This window comes from Apis dorsata, unplaced genomic scaffold, assembly GCF_000469605.1.
Source record: "Apis dorsata unplaced genomic scaffold, Apis dorsata 1.3 scaffold_57, whole genome shotgun sequence".
Taxonomy (NCBI): Eukaryota; Metazoa; Arthropoda; class Insecta; order Hymenoptera; family Apidae; genus Apis; species Apis dorsata.
The window spans coordinates 81,991-103,665 of NW_006263357.1; the positions used below are offsets into that span (position 1 = coordinate 81,991).

A 21,675-nucleotide genomic window follows, 5' to 3' on the forward strand; every position below is an offset into this window, starting at 1 on the left:
ATCTTTTCTTGTAACGTCATGATCTTCTTCTCCAATCCCTTATTGAGAGATTTCACGTGTTCCACGCTTCTCGCTTCAGCCTTCAATCTCTTGAACACTTTTTTCGCCAAATACCTTCGCACATAAGACTGGACGATAATAATATTTCTTAATTTCTTCTTGCACGCCATCCTTACAAGATACCCCCTGGCGAATCTTTGAATCACAATTGCGGCTGCATTGTCCTTCATCCGTTCGTACTTTTGTCGCGCTATTTTTCCTCTCCCGTACATTTGAATACCAAGAATTGTGCGCTTTATCTGAAGGTATCGGCGTCTCTTCAACCAACCTTTGACGCGAGCTTGAATTTTTATCGCGGCCCTTTCTTCCCTCACAGCTTGAGCTTTCTGCCTCGCGATATAACCCCTTCCGTACCTTTGAAGACCAAGTACAGCACGTCGAATCTTCTTGTACCTGCTACGACAGATCAGGCCGCGTACCGTTTTCTGGATCATGATACAAGCATCTCGCTGTCGTTCCGCCCGTAATTTTTCCAAATAAGCCACTTGGCCAGCGCGAAAAAGAACCTTCGTCTTACCGAATTTAAATTTATCATCGTCCTTGATGTACCTGAATGAAGAAATTTCATTTTGTTCGTTTTTCTATTCGATCGAAATCGAACGGGGAGAGAATAAGTAATACAGTAGATGGAAGATAACGACGAGGAACAAACCTCCCCAATATACGACGGGATGTCTCTTTGAGATCGTCTCGTCGTATATCCTTGAATTTGCACAGGCATCTATATCTGAGAAAGAATTCGTTATACGTTCTTTGACTGGGGAAACCAGCCGCGGATATTCTAATCGTCTCTAGAACTCCGCAAGCTCGTAATTGTTGTACAGCGCGGACTGGATTGTACTCAAAAGCTTCCTTGGAATCGTTCGGCTTGATGCAGCGCACGTAATGCGGCGTGGTCGCGTTCAACGTCGACATCAGCATGTTTAACGAGTCACGGAATTGCGAGCCCACCTGAAAAAAATTTCGTACAAATTTTATATTGTCGATTGATTAAAAATTTGTCGCGGGAGAGATTTGCAATTAAAATTCTCTCTCTCTCTCTATTTCTATCTCTCTCCTCCTCGTTAAACTTACCGTTTTTTTATTTTGCTTAGGCGTGCTTAATACCGGTTTTTGAGCGGATACTTTTACTCTCACGTTCGGCACTACAAGCTTCGGATCCTCGTCGCTGAACAATTTCTTCAATAACTTATTCTGAAAGAATACGAAGAAAATGTACGTAGAAACATGTTCCAACGATTTTTCTGTGTAAAACTCATTATGCATTTTACGTACATCTCCGTTTCGCAGTACGTCGACCTGTTCCTCGATAACGGTGTCTCTGTTCTTCTCTAAAAAACCAGTCGCTTCGTATTGCACGCGATCGGCAAAATGATGAATCAAGAAAGAGGAAGTGCCGAATCGTGGTTTTTCAAAGTGTTTCGACTTTCCACACTTGGAGTACAGTTTCCCTGCCCACGAATTATCCGAGCCTTTTGGCATCTGCGCGAAACGTATACATGATAATTGAGGATTACGATTAAATACCGAGGGATGATCAGAGAAATTATTACCCTGCACTCTTCGTCCAATAAATCAAGAATGCCCAGTTTCGTTTCGATAAGATCGATACAGGGTTGATTGTCATAGAAGTCTATGAAAGTCCATTCGATCTCCTCCCTAAAATATTCCTCCTGCTCCAACTTGAACACGTGTTGATTGAACTGTTGTTGCAACTTCTCGTTCGCGTAATTTATACAAAATTGTTCGAACGAATTGATCTCGAACGTCTCGAAACCGTAAATATCGAGAACACCGATGAAACATTGGGGTTTGTTCTGCGATTGGAGGGAATTATTGATACCAGTTACGATCCAGTTGAACAATTCCGCGTAAATATGCTTGGCCAATGCGTCTCTGGCACCGATCGCTTGCTCCACGTTCATCGGTTTCAAAAACACTTCCCTCATCGACACGATTTTTCTATGGCACAGCCATTTCCTCATCGCGTTCACATCGGTGCCCAATAGCTCGCACATCGTTAAAAGATGTTTGTCCGCAGGCTAGAAAAAAGAAGAAGAAGAAGGGAAAAAGACGACAATAAGGTATACAAGTTGTCAGAATGCCCATTGAGATGGTGCAATCGATATTTACGTGAATATAACTGGTCTCGGTGTCGTTTTCGTTGTTCAACGTTTGGTTATCAGAATTCCCTATATTTACGTTCCCTAAATGTATTATAGCCGCCAAAATACGAAGCATGTCGTCCTGTTGTTTGGACGAAAATCCAAGCATGGTGAGGGCGGTTATAGTCTCGTCGAAACACACCAAATCGTCCACGCCATCGATGAAAGGATTATTTCCTTGATTCAGATAGTGAAATTTATTCTGATGGCCTAAGTGCAAGTGTGGAAGCCGCGCAGCGGCCGCACACATTTGATAAAATATATGATAATTCCTTTCCTCGTGAGTCTGTCAAAAATTAATCTACGTTTCACCATTCCATTCACTCGCCAATATCGATCGTTATTAATATAAGGCATACCTGAAACACTACTCTTGACTTTTCGAGCAGATAAGTTCTCATACTGGCTCCGGTGATGTGATAATACTTGTTAAATTGAATCTCGATGAACTTGCCGAATCTCGAGGAATTATCGTTTCTCGTCGTCTTCGCATTGCCAATGGCTTCCATGATCGGCAAAGAGGCAAGAACTTTCTTTTCAACTTGAGTTTCGGTCGTCGAACCACCGACAGTTGCGAAATATCGCATCGTATACTTCGCAGACACGGTTTTCCCGGCCCCTGATTCTCCAGAAACGATGATGGATTGATCGTGACCTTCCCTGCGCAAATTTATCATCCAAATCTCTTAGAAATCTTGAACGATCACACCTTTTTTTTATATATATATATATCTCACAACAACGGAAAATTCTCAAAGGGAAAATTTGCTTCGAACCTTTCCAACTTCGTGTAAGCTTCCTCTGCGACGGCGAATATGTGGGGCTCCAAATCGCCCATCGCCTGCCCCCTGTACGCCCATATCGTGTCGTTCCCGTAAATCGGCAGTTCATTGTAAGGGTTGAAAGCGACCAGAACGATACCGCAATACGTGTAAATACAGTGTCGCTGGAAACGTATCTGAAGATTGTAGAGGACAGCTGGCTCGTGAAGGAACGACAACGATGTCAAATTGTTCTCCCCTATGAGTATATCGGGGTTCCTCAACGGTGGCAAATCGGTATCCGATTTTATTTCCAAGATTTTCGTTTGATTCGACTCGTCCGTACGAACTTTTAAACTTGGTTGATTTAATTTATAATCCTCCAAGAGAACTGCGCCTTCCCAAACTTTTTCCGGATGTGGTACCCATACTCTACCACCCTGAAGAACATACAATTTTTTTCTCCTTTGAATTATACTCATTTTTTTTTTTTTTCATTTTTCATTCTCATTAAGGTCAAGTAATTATCAACAAAGATAATTTCGCAAATCGTTATACCCATATAAAAGTTTGAAAAATACTTTGCACTATCATCGTCGTTTCATAATTTAAGTTTTTACAATGTAACAAGGAAGCATCGCCTCGAGATATGGCTCCAAGTAGGTAAATTTTTTTCTTTTTCTTTCCTTTTCTTTTTCGTACGAACGAGCTCGTGCGAGTTAATTACTTAGCGTCTAATTTTCCTTCTTTTCAAAAGATGACCCGTTTTTCTTTTCCGCGAGCAGTACGTATGAAAATGAGGTCGGTAATATGGCATATCGATTTCGACGCCGAATGCGCCAAATCGGGATTGGTTATCGCGTTAGAACTGTCATTACACTTTTATCGCGAACGGGCTCTTCCGTAATATTAAAAAAAAAAAAAAAAAAAAGAGGAGGAGGCGAATGTAATAACTATGAAACTATTATGACAGGTAAAAAAAAGTCTTCCAAAGAAAAAGAAATATTTTAAAAGGCGATGTGAGAGGCATAGAAAAGAATACGATTTTTTTTTCTTTCCAAAAGATGAAGAAATATATGTAACGGTTTTAAAAACATAATGGTTCGAACGAACGAACGTGTCTCAAGATTATACAAATGAGAGACAAAATGTACTGTTATCGAACAAAGTGTAAAGACAGAAAAAGAATTACGTGATCTGAAGAAATATTAAGCAACGGTATATAGTTCACTGCCTTCTTGAACTTCCTTGTATTTTTTTATCATTGTAATTGAAAGCTACCTCGAAGTGTACATTGAGGACGACAAAATGTTTTATATCACAGAACAGTGATGTAAAGTCTGAATCAATTATTATGGTAGTAAAGAAATGAAAAGTAATCGTGAATAATTAGATCTTAGCGTGTCAATCATTTATGAAAAAATGTTGTTTGAAAAATGATTAAAGAAAAGAGACAGGTAAAAAAGATTCTAGAAATTTAATATAAATATAATGTAAATTAAAAATTGCATCGATATTTTAATTAAGAATAATTTATAATATAATATTTGTGCGTAAGCTATCTCTATAAAAAAACTATCATCGAGCCAATAATTACAACTTTCTCAACAACAAATTGGAATACTTTTTCTTCCATGAAATTATTAACGATTAACCTCGAAATTGTGAACATCACCGTATTTAGAACCGTAAAACGTGCGCTATAATTTAACGATAATGCTATATCGCGCTTAATATAATTATTTTATTTTTCCGTTTTGAGGTTAGGTTGAGATCGATTGCTGACATTGCAATCTTAAATTACACAATTTTTTCGAATTAACCGCATTAAACGAATCTTCGCGAATCGACGATTAAATAAACCAACACCTACGAATATTATAATACGCAACATACGAATAAAATCAGAAACGAAGAAGACTCGAAAACACGTGCATTTATAATGGACGATGTTATCAAAAAGAAAATATTGATCGATAAAATTGATTAACCCTCTTCGCCATCTCAACGTATATTCATATTTTATATTATATTATATTCATATTTTATATTATATATTCATATATTCATATTTTAGAAATCCACTCCACTATTTGCTCTTTTCGAAGAGTGAGCGGCCGATGATTCGCAAAAAGATCCTATCACTTTAATCCCATAAATAAATTCTATCCTTTCTCTTCGAATAAACGTTCGATTCGGTTGACTTCGTTCAAGCGTATCACAATTCCCATACTTTCTACGTTACGTACCAAATAACGATTACTCTCAGAAATGTTTTACTCGCGTAAAGGGAAAAGAAAAAGTAAAATTCTGCCGGGTTCCCACGCAGCTTGTTAATTGAAAAGGTGGACAACAGAATAAGAGCGAACTGCACGCGGTTGAATCGCTAAACTCGAAGATGAGAATACGCTTTCCTCTCTCTTTTTTTTCCATATTAATTAGTGTTCCCTCAACCTCGACTTCTCTCGCACAATTCTCCGTAAATTATGTAACTCCGTAATTAGATAGGCAAACCTTCATTCATGAATATTTCGTGTCTTGATTAATATCTTTCTTTTTCTTTTTTCTATATCAAAAAATGTATCGATAGAATTCACGAAAAGATACAAAAGAGTAGTGATGGTAGCATCGCACAGATATAAGGGAAGCTTCGGCGTCTGTAAATATAGCAGTCATTCGCATGTTGTGTCTGAAGTTTGCCAACCGATTACTGATCTACGGCTTCTGTCGCGTTCCTACTTACGATTCAATATTTTCAATATTCGAGCAAATTTTTATCATATGAAAAAAAAAAAAAGAAAGAAAAATATCTTCGATATCGTTCATCACATTAACAATGAATTAAAAAAATAAGGAAACGTATTTGAGCCTGATTAATCGTAACAACGATTCGAAGAATGATTGCAAGATTTATTTCCATTGTTATTTATTTATTTTTTTCTCGAGTTTATGTAAAATCAAAAATTTCACAACCGACTGCTATTTCGATATATCGAATTTATAATATTCATGTAAATGAAGAAAACGGAAGATAAAGGCCCATAATCTTATCTACCACGGCGAAACCACTCCAGGATGAATCATTTCGCGACTACTCCCACAAAATATTATACAAACAGATATAACGATCATGGGAAGGGGAATTCATCGAATTGAAAACGTGAAAGAATCTGTTGTACGCGCATCTCGAATTGTTTTGTTCGTTTATTGATCAAAATGAAAGCTAAGGACACGGCGGAAACCTTTCTCTTGAAATTAAGACCGTAACGTAATAAAGTAACACAATTGGTATAAACATGCGTTGGTAATGCATATATGCTTGAAATTACAACGCGTCGTATTCCCTCCAGCCTTGGTTCCCAACATAATTTATGATCGCACGTTCGTTTGTTCGACATGCTTCGTGCGACTACTTTGCCATCATTTTTAATATAACATTTGCCGATGCTTGCCCTTTAACTATCTGTGCCATGTGTATAAAACGAAAATGAACTTTAACATTTCATCGAATTCCGTGAAAAGTAGTAAATTTCATCTTAAAAAAGATACAAATGCAAATATCAAATATTATTTTTTCAATCTTTTATTATCCATCTAACTTTTCAATTTAACGTTAATAACGAATAAATGATTTTCGAGCGGACAACAAAATAAAAATAAAATGGAAAAAGGGAAAAAAGATTTGGGAGGAAATCTTTTGCCCATGATTCTGTTGCCAAGGCTTAAACGTTATTACGGTTGAATTTAAAGTGCATTTAGAGCATCATGCTACACTTGGAAACCGCTTGACGTCGCGTCGTGTTTGTCATTGCAAGATCGATCGTCGTAGCTCCTGAGAAAGGTGCCGGGTTCTCCGTTATTGAGAATAACCGGGTCAAGTTTCCCACCCACATATATTTTTTACCACGTGTCTTGTTCAAATTGGCATCCCCATCGTGTCACATGTGCATCCAGTAATTTCCCTTTCGATCGACTAACATAAAATTTATATTCATCGTCCAGTTATTTTTCAAATCCACTTGCTCCACACGTGTCGTGCAACAAAATCAATTATGAAGCGTGAAGGAAAAAGTGGAGTTGCTATGGATGTAAATCCAGATGAATCCAGGTTTCCGTCGAGCTAAGTTTACAAGCGTGAGAACACGAGCTTATGCATACTTTCATCCTCATTGAGCAAGATCGCGAAAGATGCCTTCGTGGGAGATTGCTACGAGGAATCCTTCCTTTCCTTTCTTTTTTTTCTTTTTTTTTTTTCCTTTTTACGGAGACTGCACAAAGGACAATCGTAACATCGCGTTTGAACCAACCACAATTAAATTACCGCGTGTCGAGATCGTCTGTCCTCAAATTAAAGTTCATTAAAATCGAAACAGCAACGTCACGTGGCATTTTTTGAAACCCGAAGAAGAATGGATTCGTCGATGTGGGGGGAGGAGAAGCGCGTGTGAAACGATAGTGGAAAATATTCCCTTGCAATCGTAACATCCGGAATAACTCGTTGGCAGTCGTCGCGATTGATGTCGACGAATCTCGAAAGAAATCCTCCTTGACCTTTCAGGATAAAATCTCAAACGCTAAATGGAATTTACGACGAGTAACCTCCGCCGTTTCCTCGTGACGGGGCAGAAGAGAAGAAGCGAGGAGAACGACCTATTCCAAGACGCGTTTGCTTTTCTGTGTCCCGAGAGAAAGGGAACAGCTTGCTCGTAAGCGAAGTCTAGCGATCACGTTCTTCGAACTGATCGTGCGAGCAACAGTTTCGAATGGGGTTAGCTTACCTTTAAATGTAAAGGCGCGATCGGGGCTACGGTTCGTGTTTCAATCCATTGCATAATTCGTAATTTCGTTATTTCCTTGTGCCTCGAAACCGGCTAGAATAATATCTGGACGACGTTCTATTTTATTACGGGTTCGCCTGTCACGTATACGGGCTCTATATGTTTCGAAACTGGTTCGTAAAATGTTTTTATTACGCTATATTATATTATATAAACGATTATTGAAAAGAATTATCATAGCAGAACGTTAAGAAAAAAAAAAACTGCGCTCGTGTACGATTTCGTATTTTTCGATTCCCGGCCATAAATCGTGAAATTCGTAAAGGATGACTAAATCAATACAAGCGTGCAAGCGATAGCTGTCCCTGACTTTTAGAAATAACTATACAGATGTAATACCCGTTAACCATTACGGATATATTTTATTCCACGTTTATTCTACTTTTAGTAAATAGTGTCATTAAAGAAGCAATATCGTTGGAAAAACGACAAAAATTGCTATACGACCTCGGACAACCCTTGTAGTTCACTTGACCAAGGCAATAAATCAGCCAAGATGGAGAGCCACGGTACGACCTTAAAGGGGCAGGTTCGAGTTGGATTAAACTCTCCTTCTCGTCGACAAGGTTTCTCGTAATATTCCTTTTACATTTGTGCATTTTCTATGCAACGTTCTCACAATACGATGTAATTCGATTTTCGAAGAATATTATCAACCGAGTTGACGCATCGCATCTTAATCTTCACTTTTTTCTTTTCATAATGATTCCGTTTTCAGATTATATTTGAAAGATTATAATTATAATTACGAAATTATATTTCAATCTCGTGAAAATTTTGTTTCCAATATCAATGATTCGATATCAGCGAATCGTGATTTTAATAGATTAACCTTAGATACGTTCGGTATTTCATGTTTAGAGATATCGAATGCTTTGACGCAATAAGTGTCATTGTCAAGAAACACTTCATTTATACACAATAATTGTTATCATGGCCGTCAACCTACTTGCGATCGCAGCACCTGGTTTTAAAGTGAAATTTAGGTCTTGAGCCTCCAACCATCCGCACGACAATTATTGATTTTTGTTTTGAAAAGAAGTACGTTTGGATTTTAAACATGTTCGTCCCCTGTATTCTCTGATTGCTTTCCGTTATGAGTTAGAATTACAACTGACATGTGATTTAAAATAGCAGAGGATTTTCACCTCTTCTTGTAAACATGAAAGTATAGTCAAAGACTTGAAGACGCTGAAGTGTAAAAATCCAAAGAAATGAATATCTTCTGTGAAAGTGGCCAAGCATAGTTTGGGAAAGACACCTTCGTTCGAATCAATGATGTATACTATCTTTGAATTAATTGAAGCGATATATTGTCTATCCTATAATTTTCTCAAATAATTAATTTTGTACATTGTGCATCAGCGTTGAAAAAAAAGAAAGTTATCTCCAATTTTCAAAAATAAATCTAATCCTTCGTTTCAAAATTTAACGATGTGCTTTAAAGTTTTCTGAAAATCGATATTGCGCATACGTAAATTCATATAAATTTGAACAGAAATATAATAATGTAATAAACAAATCGAAAATCATGACCAATTTACTCGTGTCAGCTGTTTATTCGAAAACAAGAATCAATACTATAATTTGAATAAAAAAAAAAAGAATGGAAGTATTTGCTTCTTTTAAAACCTTGATAACTCCAAGGAAGAATTTCACATATGTTTATACAAACTCTACTACACGTATTTACCCAAGAAACTCTGTTTCTTTGTTTGACGACAGCAAATTCTTTCTCTCGGAATTTCAAAAAGAATATGCAAATATCAGGATGAACTCTGCACAATACAAAATTATATATTAGTAATGAACATGTTCAAACTACATTTGAGATTAAAGTTTTTTCTATAATTCGACAATGACGTAACAAATTCTCATTTTTTAAAAGAATAAATCTGATTTACGATACTTACGATACGCAAATCCAAAGTAAAATAATATTTCTTGCGTTGTTCAATGGAAGAAACCCTTCACTTCTAACTTTTTAAAAGAAATTTCACGAAATGGCAATTCGAAATGTCAACAGGCAAACTGGTCGCAATGTTACTAAACTAGTTGCCATCGCAGAACTGGATCGGAGTAAATACTTGCGATGGTCTAAACTGGTTCGTACCTTCACGTATAACTCCCTCGTAGTCATCGTTGTTGGTCCAGGTGCTCACCTGGGTCAGGTCAGGTACAAGCGAGAAGAGCAGCACCCACAGGCACACACGATTTCACTCACACACGCACACTTAGCACAGATAAGAATACCTACGACATTTGTCGTCCAATTAAAAGTTATACGCGCACTATAAGCACAGTGATTTTCCTTCGACTGTACGATACATTTTGATGTCACCTGAGGTGCGGTCACGGCATGTTTCTGTTTTTATTTTTTCCTTCTTATTCTCTGCTCCTCTCTTCTCTTTGGCTTGGTTTCGTTCAGCAATCCAAACGAAAATCGACGTATCAACGATACATATACAATAATGAGACTCGTGAACACTGTTTTAACACTGTTTCCAATTCTACGATATTGTCCCTATCGTTTTTCAAATTTTTCAGTACAAATCATCGATAATGGACCAATAGAAAATGAATTTTCGCGAAGGCCGTACTTCCACGTAAACGTCGCACGACGGCACTGCCACCAGCTGGTTCGTTATCGGGTTTAGATTCGGCGCCCCTCTACGTCACCTTGCACGACAACTATCCTTCGGCTCTCCAGCCGAGTAACTTTTCTTTCCTTGTTTTTCACATATCTTTTAACATCTCTCTTCAACGATCGATATTCGATTCTAACGCCATCTCGCAGACAAATCGAGAAACCTGATGCCGGATTTTTTATCTTATATCGGTAAATTATGTATTATATTTTTATAGAAATGCAACATATTAAACATATTAAATTTATTTATTTTTTATTACGAAGTTGTATCATTTAGAAATAAATTTTAAAGCGAATGCTTTAATGAAATTAAAATTAAAAAAAAAAATATTAAAATATTTATGTAACGATTTTTATTAGTTATAAACATTTATTATATAATTAGCTCCTTCGATAAGTTATCGGCATTGTATAAGATAAAGAATCATTAATAATATTTTCATTTTTGTTTTTGAAAAATATCTTTAACACTTGTTTATCAATATTCATATTTAAAAATGTAGCATAAAAATAAATTGTAAAAATTTTGTTTCAAATATTTTATAAAAATATCATAAATTTATATCCTAAATTATCCAAATACTATAAAATAAAATTTTCTACTTATATATTCGAAGAAAAACAAATTGAAGATATTATTAATTTAAAATTACACGTTCGCAGCCAATCAGCTCATATTATTTGGTATATAATTTATAATAATATAATGGATAATATAATAATATATACACAGTGATATGATTATGAATTGTATATCAAATAATAATGATTGCCCAGGTCTCACCTCGAGGAGGTTGCTGCGAATTGGAGATCTATCCCTAGCCACGTCCCATCCACCCTCCTTTTACGAAAAAATTTATTTATTTTCAAATGAACTCTCCTTTTGGTATACATTTGCAAAATGTTCAATTCTTTGATCATTGTGCAAAATAAATAACAAAAGGAGTTTTTAAGGAAAACCGACGCGAGAAGCTAAATTCTGAAAATAAATTTTAAATTAAATTATAAAATAATTACATAAGCCAAAGCACCCCACAAAGCATACTACTTTATCTACATAAATGCTAACTACTTTTAATTAACATGCATTACAAAACTACATGAAACTTAAACATGCATACACTACAAAGCAAACTACAAAGCAACTTAAAAATATTCTTTATCTTAATTTCACTTATAACTATGAATTTAATTTAACTTATAACTACCCTCCCCAATTATAAATTTAATTTAATCTATTAATCTCTTCTTATTAAAACTCTTGGTTTTCATAAATATCATAAATATAATATGAAAGGAATAAAGAAAGGGGATATTGCAGGAAATGAATATATATTACCTTTATCATATTTCTGATGTACTTTGAAATACTTACACTTTTTTGCTGATTTTATAAAAATTTCTGAAACAAACAACTTAAAACAATTTACATACAATATATTACATAACATATTTACAAAATTTGTCCAATAAAAATTTAAAGGATTTTATTATATACACTTTTAAATATACATCAAAATTATTATATCAATATATATATATATCAATATTATAAATATCATACCAATTAAAGATTACAGATTTACAGCCCTATCTACACATATAAGAATATGTCAATGATTTATTTACACAATCTATTTAACTAAAGAATCTAAATTTGATAAAAAAAAAAGGAATAGGATATTCTGTATGAACTGTATGTATGGACTCTTTTTCCATTGATCTCATTTTTCCAATTCATTTGATTATATTTATTATTATATTTATGTAAAAAAAACCTGATAAGGGAAAAAGAATGGGATATTGTATGAAAAATGAATCTTCTTCTGTTAATTTCATAATGATTCCTGAAACAAAATTAAACTACAAAAGAATTAATCAAATTTTATAGCATATATATAATTAATTTTTAGTAAATATTTTACTTCTTTTCTTCTATTCATATCATTTCTTTATTAATCCTATGACATTTTTATATATCTTTATAAAATGCTATAAAATAGATGTATCCATATAATAAATATCTTCTAAAAATTAATAAACCTGTAACAAACTTCTATATTGGATTAGTATTTAAACAAAATTTAGACTTGAAATTCTATTATTTTATTATTTTTTTTAATATAAAAATTTGAATTTAAATTAAAAAATTGTAACTTATTATAACTATAATTTATTTTAAATACTGAGATGAAAAATCAATTAAAATCAAAATATCCGTTTTAATTTGTTTTGAGAAACAAAAAAACAACAATTTATAAATACATAAAAAAATAAAATTATAATTTTTTAAAATTGTAACTTACTTATAATGGACCGACATGTAAATCGGTCGGATGTTTCCACATTTTTGAACTCGTATAATCACCCGAGTAATTTTTTTAGCTACTCAAGATGATTCAGGAACATGAGTACTTCCACAATCCCAGTGGAAAAAATTTGGGCATTCAATATTCGCAACACTACTTCAATAAACGCGATTATTTATCAACGCAACACTATTTTTTAAAACGAATTATCAATCGAAATTATTATTTCTGATTAAAGAAAGTTACTATTTAATAGTTAATTAAAAATAATGAATTTAATCGCAAAAGATATAAATTTTATTATTAGATATTTTATAAAAAAAACTATATAATAATTTGTAACAAAAAAAACCGTGATATTTTATAATTCGCAACACTAATGCAAACGCGATTCTCATTTTAACGCAACACTAATTCAACCCGTTATTAATCAATCGCAACACTAATAAAAAAATCGCGATGCCCACGATGATTGGATGGGCCGGCATGCAAATCGGCCAGACAGCACAACAACAATTACTACATTCTACTAAAACGAGTACAGTGACATAATAGTAACAATGACTTCCCATCCTTTGGACCCAAAAAAAAGATCCAAAAAATGAGGAGCCATTCGTTGCAGCCCTCTTCGTGACAGTTTGTCGGGCCTCTTCGGTCTTCCTCTTTCGGGCGCAATGCCCGCTGAAACTTAAAATCTAGGCTCGAGATTCACTAGTCGCAAACCAAAGAAAAAAAGAGAAAAAAAAAGGACTAAATCGCGGAAGCTAAATGCACATGAAACGACCAACGATCGCAACGATCGTTCTCCGTACATGCACAGAATCTCGAGCGCAACGTTCGTTTCGAGACCATTTCGCGACCGCGGCCGCGAAAATTCGAAAAGTCGAACGGGCAAAGCCAGAGAGACGAGTGGCATGCTCCATTCGTTCCAGCTTCACTCTCGTCTTTTCAAATTAAATTTCCTGAAACAGATTGTCACGCGAAAACGCGCCTACCCGATCGGAGACTGTGACAATCTGCCCGGCCCTACCTACTTACAATTAACAGAGGCACACCAGAAGTATACTACCTATCCTACCTAACCCTATATTTAAAAAAAATGGCAAAACACGCACACCAACACACTCTCTCCACGATTCTCACGCATAACACCCGGGCGCAAAAGCCTGCACTAGGGAAAACGTCCCGGGACGTCTCCGACACCCGAGCTTGGCATACTTCTCTCTCATACTCTAACTGTACGTACCATTTTCCTGAAATCGACTGACGATGGCTAGCGACCATTGCGTAACAGACAAAAGGCTCGTGTCTATTATTAATTGTAATTGTCGTGAATATTGAAAGAATATGTATATCTTTTAAAGAAATTAGGTTAATGGATTATATGATTATTATTATTATTATTATTATTGTTATTATTTCTTCTATTGTTATTATTTCTATTATTATAACTTAATAGCAGAATTGATAACATTATCGTTTGTAATCCGTAATTTAATAGCGGAGATAATATTATTTTATTTAAATTATGAATGTTAATTAATAATTATGAATATTTTAATCATTTCAAATGGATTGTATTGAAATAGTTAGATAGTTTTGAAACGACGCAATTCCACAGCCTAATCACACACACACATAATGTGGAAAATACATCGTGCACGATACACTAACGCATCGTCAGTCGCTGAGAAATTTTTCATTAGTTTATGAATTATGATCATCATGCCCATCGCCTTTCTCTCACCCAAGTAGCACCTGGGCACGTGAGTGAGATCCTGGCAATAGACACGGAAAGGGTTAAATCTGAAAATCCTGAGCTAAAAAGATATATTAATATTGTTTGTTTATCTAACGGGTTAAAATTCTTTGTATAATTCTTTGTATTTGTATATTATTTTATCACAAATTTTAATAATTCAAATTTTATAATACTACTAATTTATTTGATAAATTAATGAAAATTTAATATCAAAAGATTAAAGAAATTGAAATGATTGAATTTAACGAAAGCAAATAACTCTAAGTCAAATATTAATAGAAAACCCTCAGGCGATTTCTTCATCAATGCAAATTTTCGAAATTATTAAGGCAATGTTAAAAAACTTGTTGCTTTGAGTCTGAAATTTACCTGTCGCGAAGCATTCTTCTTGCACATGAAATTGAACAAATCTTTCACGAAACGAATTAAATTTTAATATTTTCATATCTCAAGTTATATTAATATAACACGTTTATTTATAATTACAATCATAGATTAAACGTATCGTATTATTATCATTGTTTTATAAATTCTAATTTTTGCAGCAACGAAGTCGAAGGGTATCCGATTTCTCTGCTACGAAACACTTAATCGAAATTATCTCTTCATTTTATTTTATTTAAAGACATTTATTTATGAATGTTGCAAATATCCGTATTGAATATATTTCGATTTTATAAATAACTTTAGTAAACATATACATAATTTTAATTCATGATAATTCAAATTAATTATCAACGTTATATTGTTCTTAATAAATATTATTGGTTTATTGTTGTCATTAATCATATTATATATCAAAATTAATCATAACATATATTAATATCTAAAAACACGACGTGCAAGAAGACCCTATCCTGAACTAATAAATAAAACACAGAAAAAGATATGTTACTATTCACGAGTATAATAAATACCCGTGTTCACTGTGCTCGTGCAAAAATCTACGTATACAACCAGTCACCCGTGTCGATTCGGACCTTTCATCCTACGACATGATTGAGTGACCAGAGGAACATAAATGCATGCGACTCACCATTAGATGCGACGTATGCTGCTTTGGACCAGAGGAACTCGTGGGAGGATGTCAAGGCTGGAAGAAATCTGCAACAAAGCATGAAAATGAAATTTTAATTTTTCATATCGATAATTCAATATAAATTTCCTTTACTTTTTAATTAATAATTAAAGCGAAATACGAAGAATAAAACAAAGTGGAAAATGAGTATGAAAAATTATACAAAGATAATTACCTCTTCGCGTGATGGATGATCGCCTTATACTGTTGACACTGACTCTACCTTATACCGAAAACGAATATTTGCAAAAAGAAGAAATATAAAAATTAAAAAATAAAAAGCTATTATCGCGTCCGTTGTATAATCGGCGAACAAGCACTGACTCTATTTTCGCGTATAATTGTTATAATCAAATTTAATGTTAGAGCTATTGTGCTCTAAAAAATATTAAAAATACTATTACGCAATAAACACTGGCTCTAACGATCGCATTGCGCGCGATCACAAATATTCTCTGAAATTTAAAGATCATTTACCGGGGAAAGATGGAATACGAAAAAAAAATAAAATATTTTTATGTTTTTTTTATATTTTCTTTGTCTTTGAATTATTAATTAAAAAAAATATTGTTGTTTCTCTAAAACTTCCAATTATTGTTTATTTTTCATTGATAAAGGAATGTTATAATTACTATTTAAAAAATGAATTGCATGTATTTAAAATATTATTTGTGAATTGAAATGTATTTATTCATATTGCCAAATATTTATTATTTAATGTAATGCAATAAATTTTCAAGAATTATACTATAAATATTCGTTATGACAATCAAACTTTATCACGATTTATAAATACTTGAAAAAATTTACTTACGCGATACTTAACAATTTATTGAAATTAAAAATAAAATAATAATGTATAATACAAAAACTAATATTTGATATTCGAAACATATCTGAATAATCACTTAAAAATCACTTGAAAATAATAAAAATTATTATAGTAAAAAATTCGCTTAAAATACAATAAAATAAAAATTTAGAATCTGAATTCAAAAAAATTTAAAAATAATATCAATTATATGGATAACTTGTTAATTTTTTCATCTCAGTATTTTCAATAAATTACATAGAATTATTGTTTCTTTAGATATATCGTATTATGAATTATTATTAATATTAAATAAAAAAATGTTACCATATCCGCATAAAAAAATAAATTGAATCATCATGTACCCATGAATCTCTGTTGTTGCAAAATCATTCCTGAATTCAACGAATAATCTGTAAAAATCAAACATAAGATTCAATTAAAATAAATATAATAAATATAATATAATCAATATCAAATTAAAATCAATTATATCGAAATATAACAAGAAATTGAACTCAAATTCTATCTCGAAATCTTATATCACAAGCTATAAGTAACCTCAACAATAAAATAGAAGGAAAAAACAAAGAGATTTTTGATAATATTTAATGTAAAAAATTATAATAATGTGAAAGTAATTAAATAAAAGCGTGTCGACGAAAGAAAATTAATAGAAGTGTATAAATTGTAATAGAGTATCGATAAAAACATTAAAAAACACGCAATTGAGGTTACGCGCCATAATAAAGGTGATACGTCTTGCCTCGACAAAGTTCGATAACCGAATGACTTTACGCCGCGCGGCGCGCTTGGTTCCCTTTTCACTTTAATTTACGTGTTATATTAAAATACGCACGTTATTCCAAATTTTGTTGAAACTACGAAATCCCGATACGACCATAAACAATATTCGGTGTTTTTTACAATATAGAGAAACCGTTTTCTCGATATATTAAATTTTAAAAAATATTTTCGCATTGTGTGCAGTTTCTTTTTTTAAAACACGAATAAATAATAATAATTGGAAAATTTTTGTTGATTTTTATTATAATAAAATTTATTAAAAATTAACAAAGACTAGGGTAAAGGATAATTTTTATAATGGCCAGATTGCATACGATTCTTAATTTTATCGTGACTAAAACATAGAGGGCATAACAAATAAATTTTTTTAGACATTTAATTAAGATTTAGTTGATATAAATATGGTAGATAAATATGATAAAAATACAATAATCTGAAAATGAATATTGATCAGTAAAATTGAAGATAACAATAAGACGATATATATAGTGTATATTTTATCGAATAAAAAAGAGAAAGAAATAAAATTATACTTTCATAAACGATAAATATTAATCATTAACCATAAATTTAATCGACATTGACGAAAAAATAATTTCAATTATAGCGTGATTTATCAAATCGTAAAAAAATTATGGCATTTTTCCAATTGATACTGCACGCTAATCAATTAGAAAAAGTAAGGAAAGCTTACGAAGATGAAAAATTAACATCGATCGATATTTGGAAAAGTGGCGAGCATCGATTTACGATAAAACAGCGAATTCGCCGAAGAAAATTATGGTTAGACCTTATACGATAATAATTTTTATTTCATTATATCTATCGTAATTATTTTTGGAAAATCGAAACAGGATTAGAAAGAAGTTTAGACTTCTGGGTAAAAAAATCCTTACTTATCTTTTTCGAGAAGATTCTTGGACGTATAAAAAAATAATTGCAATTCGTACCGATGGTACATTGGAAAATTATATTTTCAAAAGTTTTGTCGGATTTTTTGGTGGAATATTCTTAACATATATCTTTTTCATATTTTTCGTTTTTCAATTGCATTTTAAACTATCGTCCGCAACATTCCTTTGTACGATAATAGGAACGATTCTCACCCTTGGTCTCGCATTTTCTCTTCGAGTTCGGTACGTCTATATCTAATTTTCTCTTCAATTCATTTGAAACATAAATCGATTCTTTAACGATATTTCAGATGCGTTGTATTTCTATTATTGCCGCAATTGTTCTCAAGACGAGGAAAGCAAGCCTTAATGGCGTACGCGTTCATTTTAGCTTTAACTGGACCGGTGAAAAATACTTTGCACAACATGGGTATACTCTCAGAATCATTGTCTTGTGCGCAAGTATGCTAATACTACCTTGCACCATTTAATCCTTGATTCGCAATCGATCGTATGTATGTATAATCGATCGCGAGAAGCTCGTTTGTGTTTTAGGAACAGTTAAAAGAAGCGGTAAAGACCGTGGTGGATTTAGCGAAGCAGCCATTTTACGCTCTACGAGATGCAATATCGAAAGTTGTAAAGTCAGTGAAAGTAGTCGTAAAGAAGATAAAGCAAACTCTAATCGCGATTAAAAGGATCGTTCTCAGTATTCGTAAGTATAAATTCAACGTATTATATGCATAATTATATTAAAAATTGCAAAAACTTTTATCAGAGTTTATCTCTCCTTTTAGTTAGAGTTATCAGTTCGGTATTTCAATGGCTTGGAAGTATTATAAATATGTGTAATAAAAAGTTGGGCACACCTTTCGAGAGGTGTCAAAACGTTTTCGAAGGTGCTGTGGCCGATTGTAAAGCAAAATTAGGACCGTATCTCGGCGTGGTTTGCAATATAACTTATATAGTCAGTACTCTGTGCTACATAGTGAAACCATTGGATTTTATTTGCATGCTTGTCTCTTATATATCCGACACCGTAGTAGGTGTCGTACGAAACAGTAAGTTATATTCGAATGAACTTTAATCGATCATTTCGTAGATCGATTCAATCGATTGCTTTGTTTGTAGAGATTAAAAAGTTTACAATGCACATGAAAGCGATGTTCTACGTTAAAGTTAAGTTCTCCCATTCGTTTCATTTCGAAACGAATCAAACAAAAACGATAAAAGAAGTGACTACGAATATTGGTAAGGAAATACGATCGAGAACCAACAAAATTTTCGCAATTTTCGATGTCCTAAGTTTCGCCACGACCTTCTTCTTTTTCTTCGTAATACTCAAGTATGACAATATTAATCGTTACATCCGTAAAGAATATTATAAAACTGCGAGTGTACCGCGTATTTTCAGAGTAGTGCATTATCGTTACAAATGGTTAACTAGCGAGCGTTATGATAATCGATACATAACCAATGATATACGTACCATCGATTTGATAAGAGCGCGACAAGAGAAAGAGACAGTTTTGCCTCTCAATCCGCGAGAACAGAAAAGATATGCATCATTAACGTCTACCAAGTTGATCAAGCCTGAAAGGGTTAAGTTAGCTAGATCTTTAGTATTTTTAAGCATGGCGACGATGAAACTTATCACCTTCATGGCGATAGATTATAGTCTTTTTTGGATATTAAAAATGATCCAAATCTATGGACGATATCAAAGTAAGGTAAAACAACGAGTTGTATTATCGCCATTGTTTCATATATATGTATACGTATATATATCGATATCGTTATACGATAATTTTTAGGTGGAACGACCAAGTGTGATAACTATTCATGTAGCCGGTGATGGATATTTGGCTGAACTTTATAGAAGCATCATAAAATCGTTTACACCTCATGAAAACGAAGCGGAAATAGATACGTTGCTTTGTCTCCCGGATCCTATACCTCCTAATACGGATAAATATGTCCAAATCATCACTATAATACTTTTATGCTGGCTGATAACTTTCTTTGAACCTTATGGTTTACGATTAAGACAAGTGGTCATGTGCCAATATTACCCTGACAGAGCGAAACAAAGAGCAATTTGGCTGTACAATCATATAATCAGGTATAAATGATATCCTTTTCGTTTCTATTGTTGAAAGAAAAAAGAATTAAATTACTTTTATCTCTAAAAAAACATGAATAGATCAAGAGTGAGTTTTTTGAAGTTCGCTAGACGTCAATTGCGCCGAAAATTCGGTCTGAGCGGAGACGAAGTTGTCGAAAAAATGACATTAAGGGAGAAATTATGGGCTATGTGTCCATTTTTGAACACGTTATTCCCATTAAAACAAACTGCATGCCTTCTATGTGGCGCGATCGAACGTCCTGAACATGAACCACATATTAAATGCCCAACACCTGGTTGCGTTGGTCTGTATTGCACGCAGTGTTTCGCGGATTTGCAGAAATTATGCACAATTTGTCGAATGCCGGTGGAGTATGGTGATTTGACCGATATGAGTGAGGAGAAGTAAATCTTTTAATAATAAAAATATCTTCGTTCGATTTCATCAATCGTTACTAAATAAAATATTAAAATATTTTAATATTTTTAAAATATTCAGAGATTCAGAAATTGATGAACCAATAATACCGCCAATAATACCTGAACCTGAAGAACCAGAGGTGGAAGAAGAGGAAATAGTGGAAGAAGAAGAGATACCAGTGGAAGAAGAAGAGATACCAGTGGAAGAAGAAGTGGAAGAAATTGTGGAAGAAGAAGAAATAGAGATACCGGTGGAAGAAGAAATAGAGATACCGGAGGAAGAAGAAATAGAGATACCAGAGGAGGAAGAAATACCAGAAGAGGAAGAAATACCAGAGGAGGAAGAAATACCAGAAGAGGAAGAAATTCCAGAGGAGGAAGAAATACCAGAAGAAGAAGAAATAGAAATGATAGAGGAAGAAGAAATAGAGGAAGAACCACCAATAGAGGAAGAACTACCGATAGAGGAAGAACCACCAATAGAAGAACCACCAATAGAGGAACCACCAATAGAAGAACCGCCAATAGAGGAACCGCCAGTAGAGGAACCACCAATAGTCGAACCACCACTAGTAGAACCACCACCAGTAGAGCCACCACCAGTAGAGCCACCACCAGTAGAACCACCACTAGTAGAACCACCACCAGTAGAGCCACCACCAGTAGAACCACCACCAGTGGAACCACCAGTAGAAGTCGTTGAAAAACCAGAAGTAGAGCCTATCCTTAGTTTCGGTAAAAACATATAACTTCAAGTATATTGTTAGATTACTAGAATTATTAATTTCATTAAAAAAAAACTGTTTTAAATTGTCTTAGAATATCAGGAAGAAGAACCTCCAGAGGAACCTCCAGAGATTGTAAAACGGAGAATACCTTTTAAAGATGTGGAAGCACAAAGAATAAGGGACGACGTAACAATTCAAGTGCGTTTTAATATAAGATGATGAAATTATCTTTGGCTAATTTATAAAATAAAATTCCTTTTTTTTTTTT

General features: G+C 33.6%; 3 protein-coding genes across 3 annotated transcripts in view; 2 read left to right on the plus strand and 1 right to left on the minus strand.

Annotated features, from left to right (window-relative positions):
• Positions 1–10,521, minus strand: part of LOC102679143 (unconventional myosin-Va) — a 15,593-nt gene extending 5,072 nt beyond the window's left edge. Inside the window, exons 1-9 of the mRNA XM_006609505.2 lie at positions 9,938–10,521; positions 3,002–3,426; positions 2,585–2,885; positions 2,194–2,511; positions 1,614–2,102; positions 1,336–1,542; positions 1,135–1,254; positions 713–1,011; positions 1–609 (exon numbers count right to left, since the gene is read on the minus strand). The exon at positions 1–609 is cut by the window's left edge and continues 8 nt beyond it. Coding sequence (XP_006609568.1) covers positions 1–609; positions 713–1,011; positions 1,135–1,254; positions 1,336–1,542; positions 1,614–2,102; positions 2,194–2,511; positions 2,585–2,885; positions 3,002–3,426; positions 9,938–9,964 — 2,795 coding nt within the window. The 5' untranslated portion in view covers positions 9,965–10,521. The remainder of the gene's footprint in view (positions 610–712; positions 1,012–1,134; positions 1,255–1,335; positions 1,543–1,613; positions 2,103–2,193; positions 2,512–2,584; positions 2,886–3,001; positions 3,427–9,937) is intronic.
• Positions 10,522–18,503: 7,982 nt separating this feature from the next.
• On the plus strand, positions 18,504–19,392 carry LOC102681930 (DC-STAMP domain-containing protein 2-like). Its single transcript, XM_031515151.1, has 3 exons — positions 18,504–18,596; positions 18,690–18,849; positions 18,932–19,392. The coding sequence occupies exons 1-3, from the start codon at positions 18,504–18,506 to the stop codon at positions 19,219–19,221; spliced, it is 543 nt and encodes a 180-aa protein (XP_031371011.1). The 3' UTR covers positions 19,222–19,392.
• LOC102670603 (titin-like) overlaps positions 19,283–21,675 on the plus strand; it is a 5,116-nt gene continuing 2,723 nt past the window's right edge. The window contains exons 1-6 of the mRNA XM_031515152.1: positions 19,283–19,317; positions 19,549–19,864; positions 19,949–20,256; positions 20,338–20,664; positions 20,759–21,414; positions 21,499–21,605. Of these exons, the coding sequence (XP_031371012.1) occupies positions 19,283–19,317; positions 19,549–19,864; positions 19,949–20,256; positions 20,338–20,664; positions 20,759–21,414; positions 21,499–21,605 (1,749 nt within the window). The remainder of the gene's footprint in view (positions 19,318–19,548; positions 19,865–19,948; positions 20,257–20,337; positions 20,665–20,758; positions 21,415–21,498; positions 21,606–21,675) is intronic.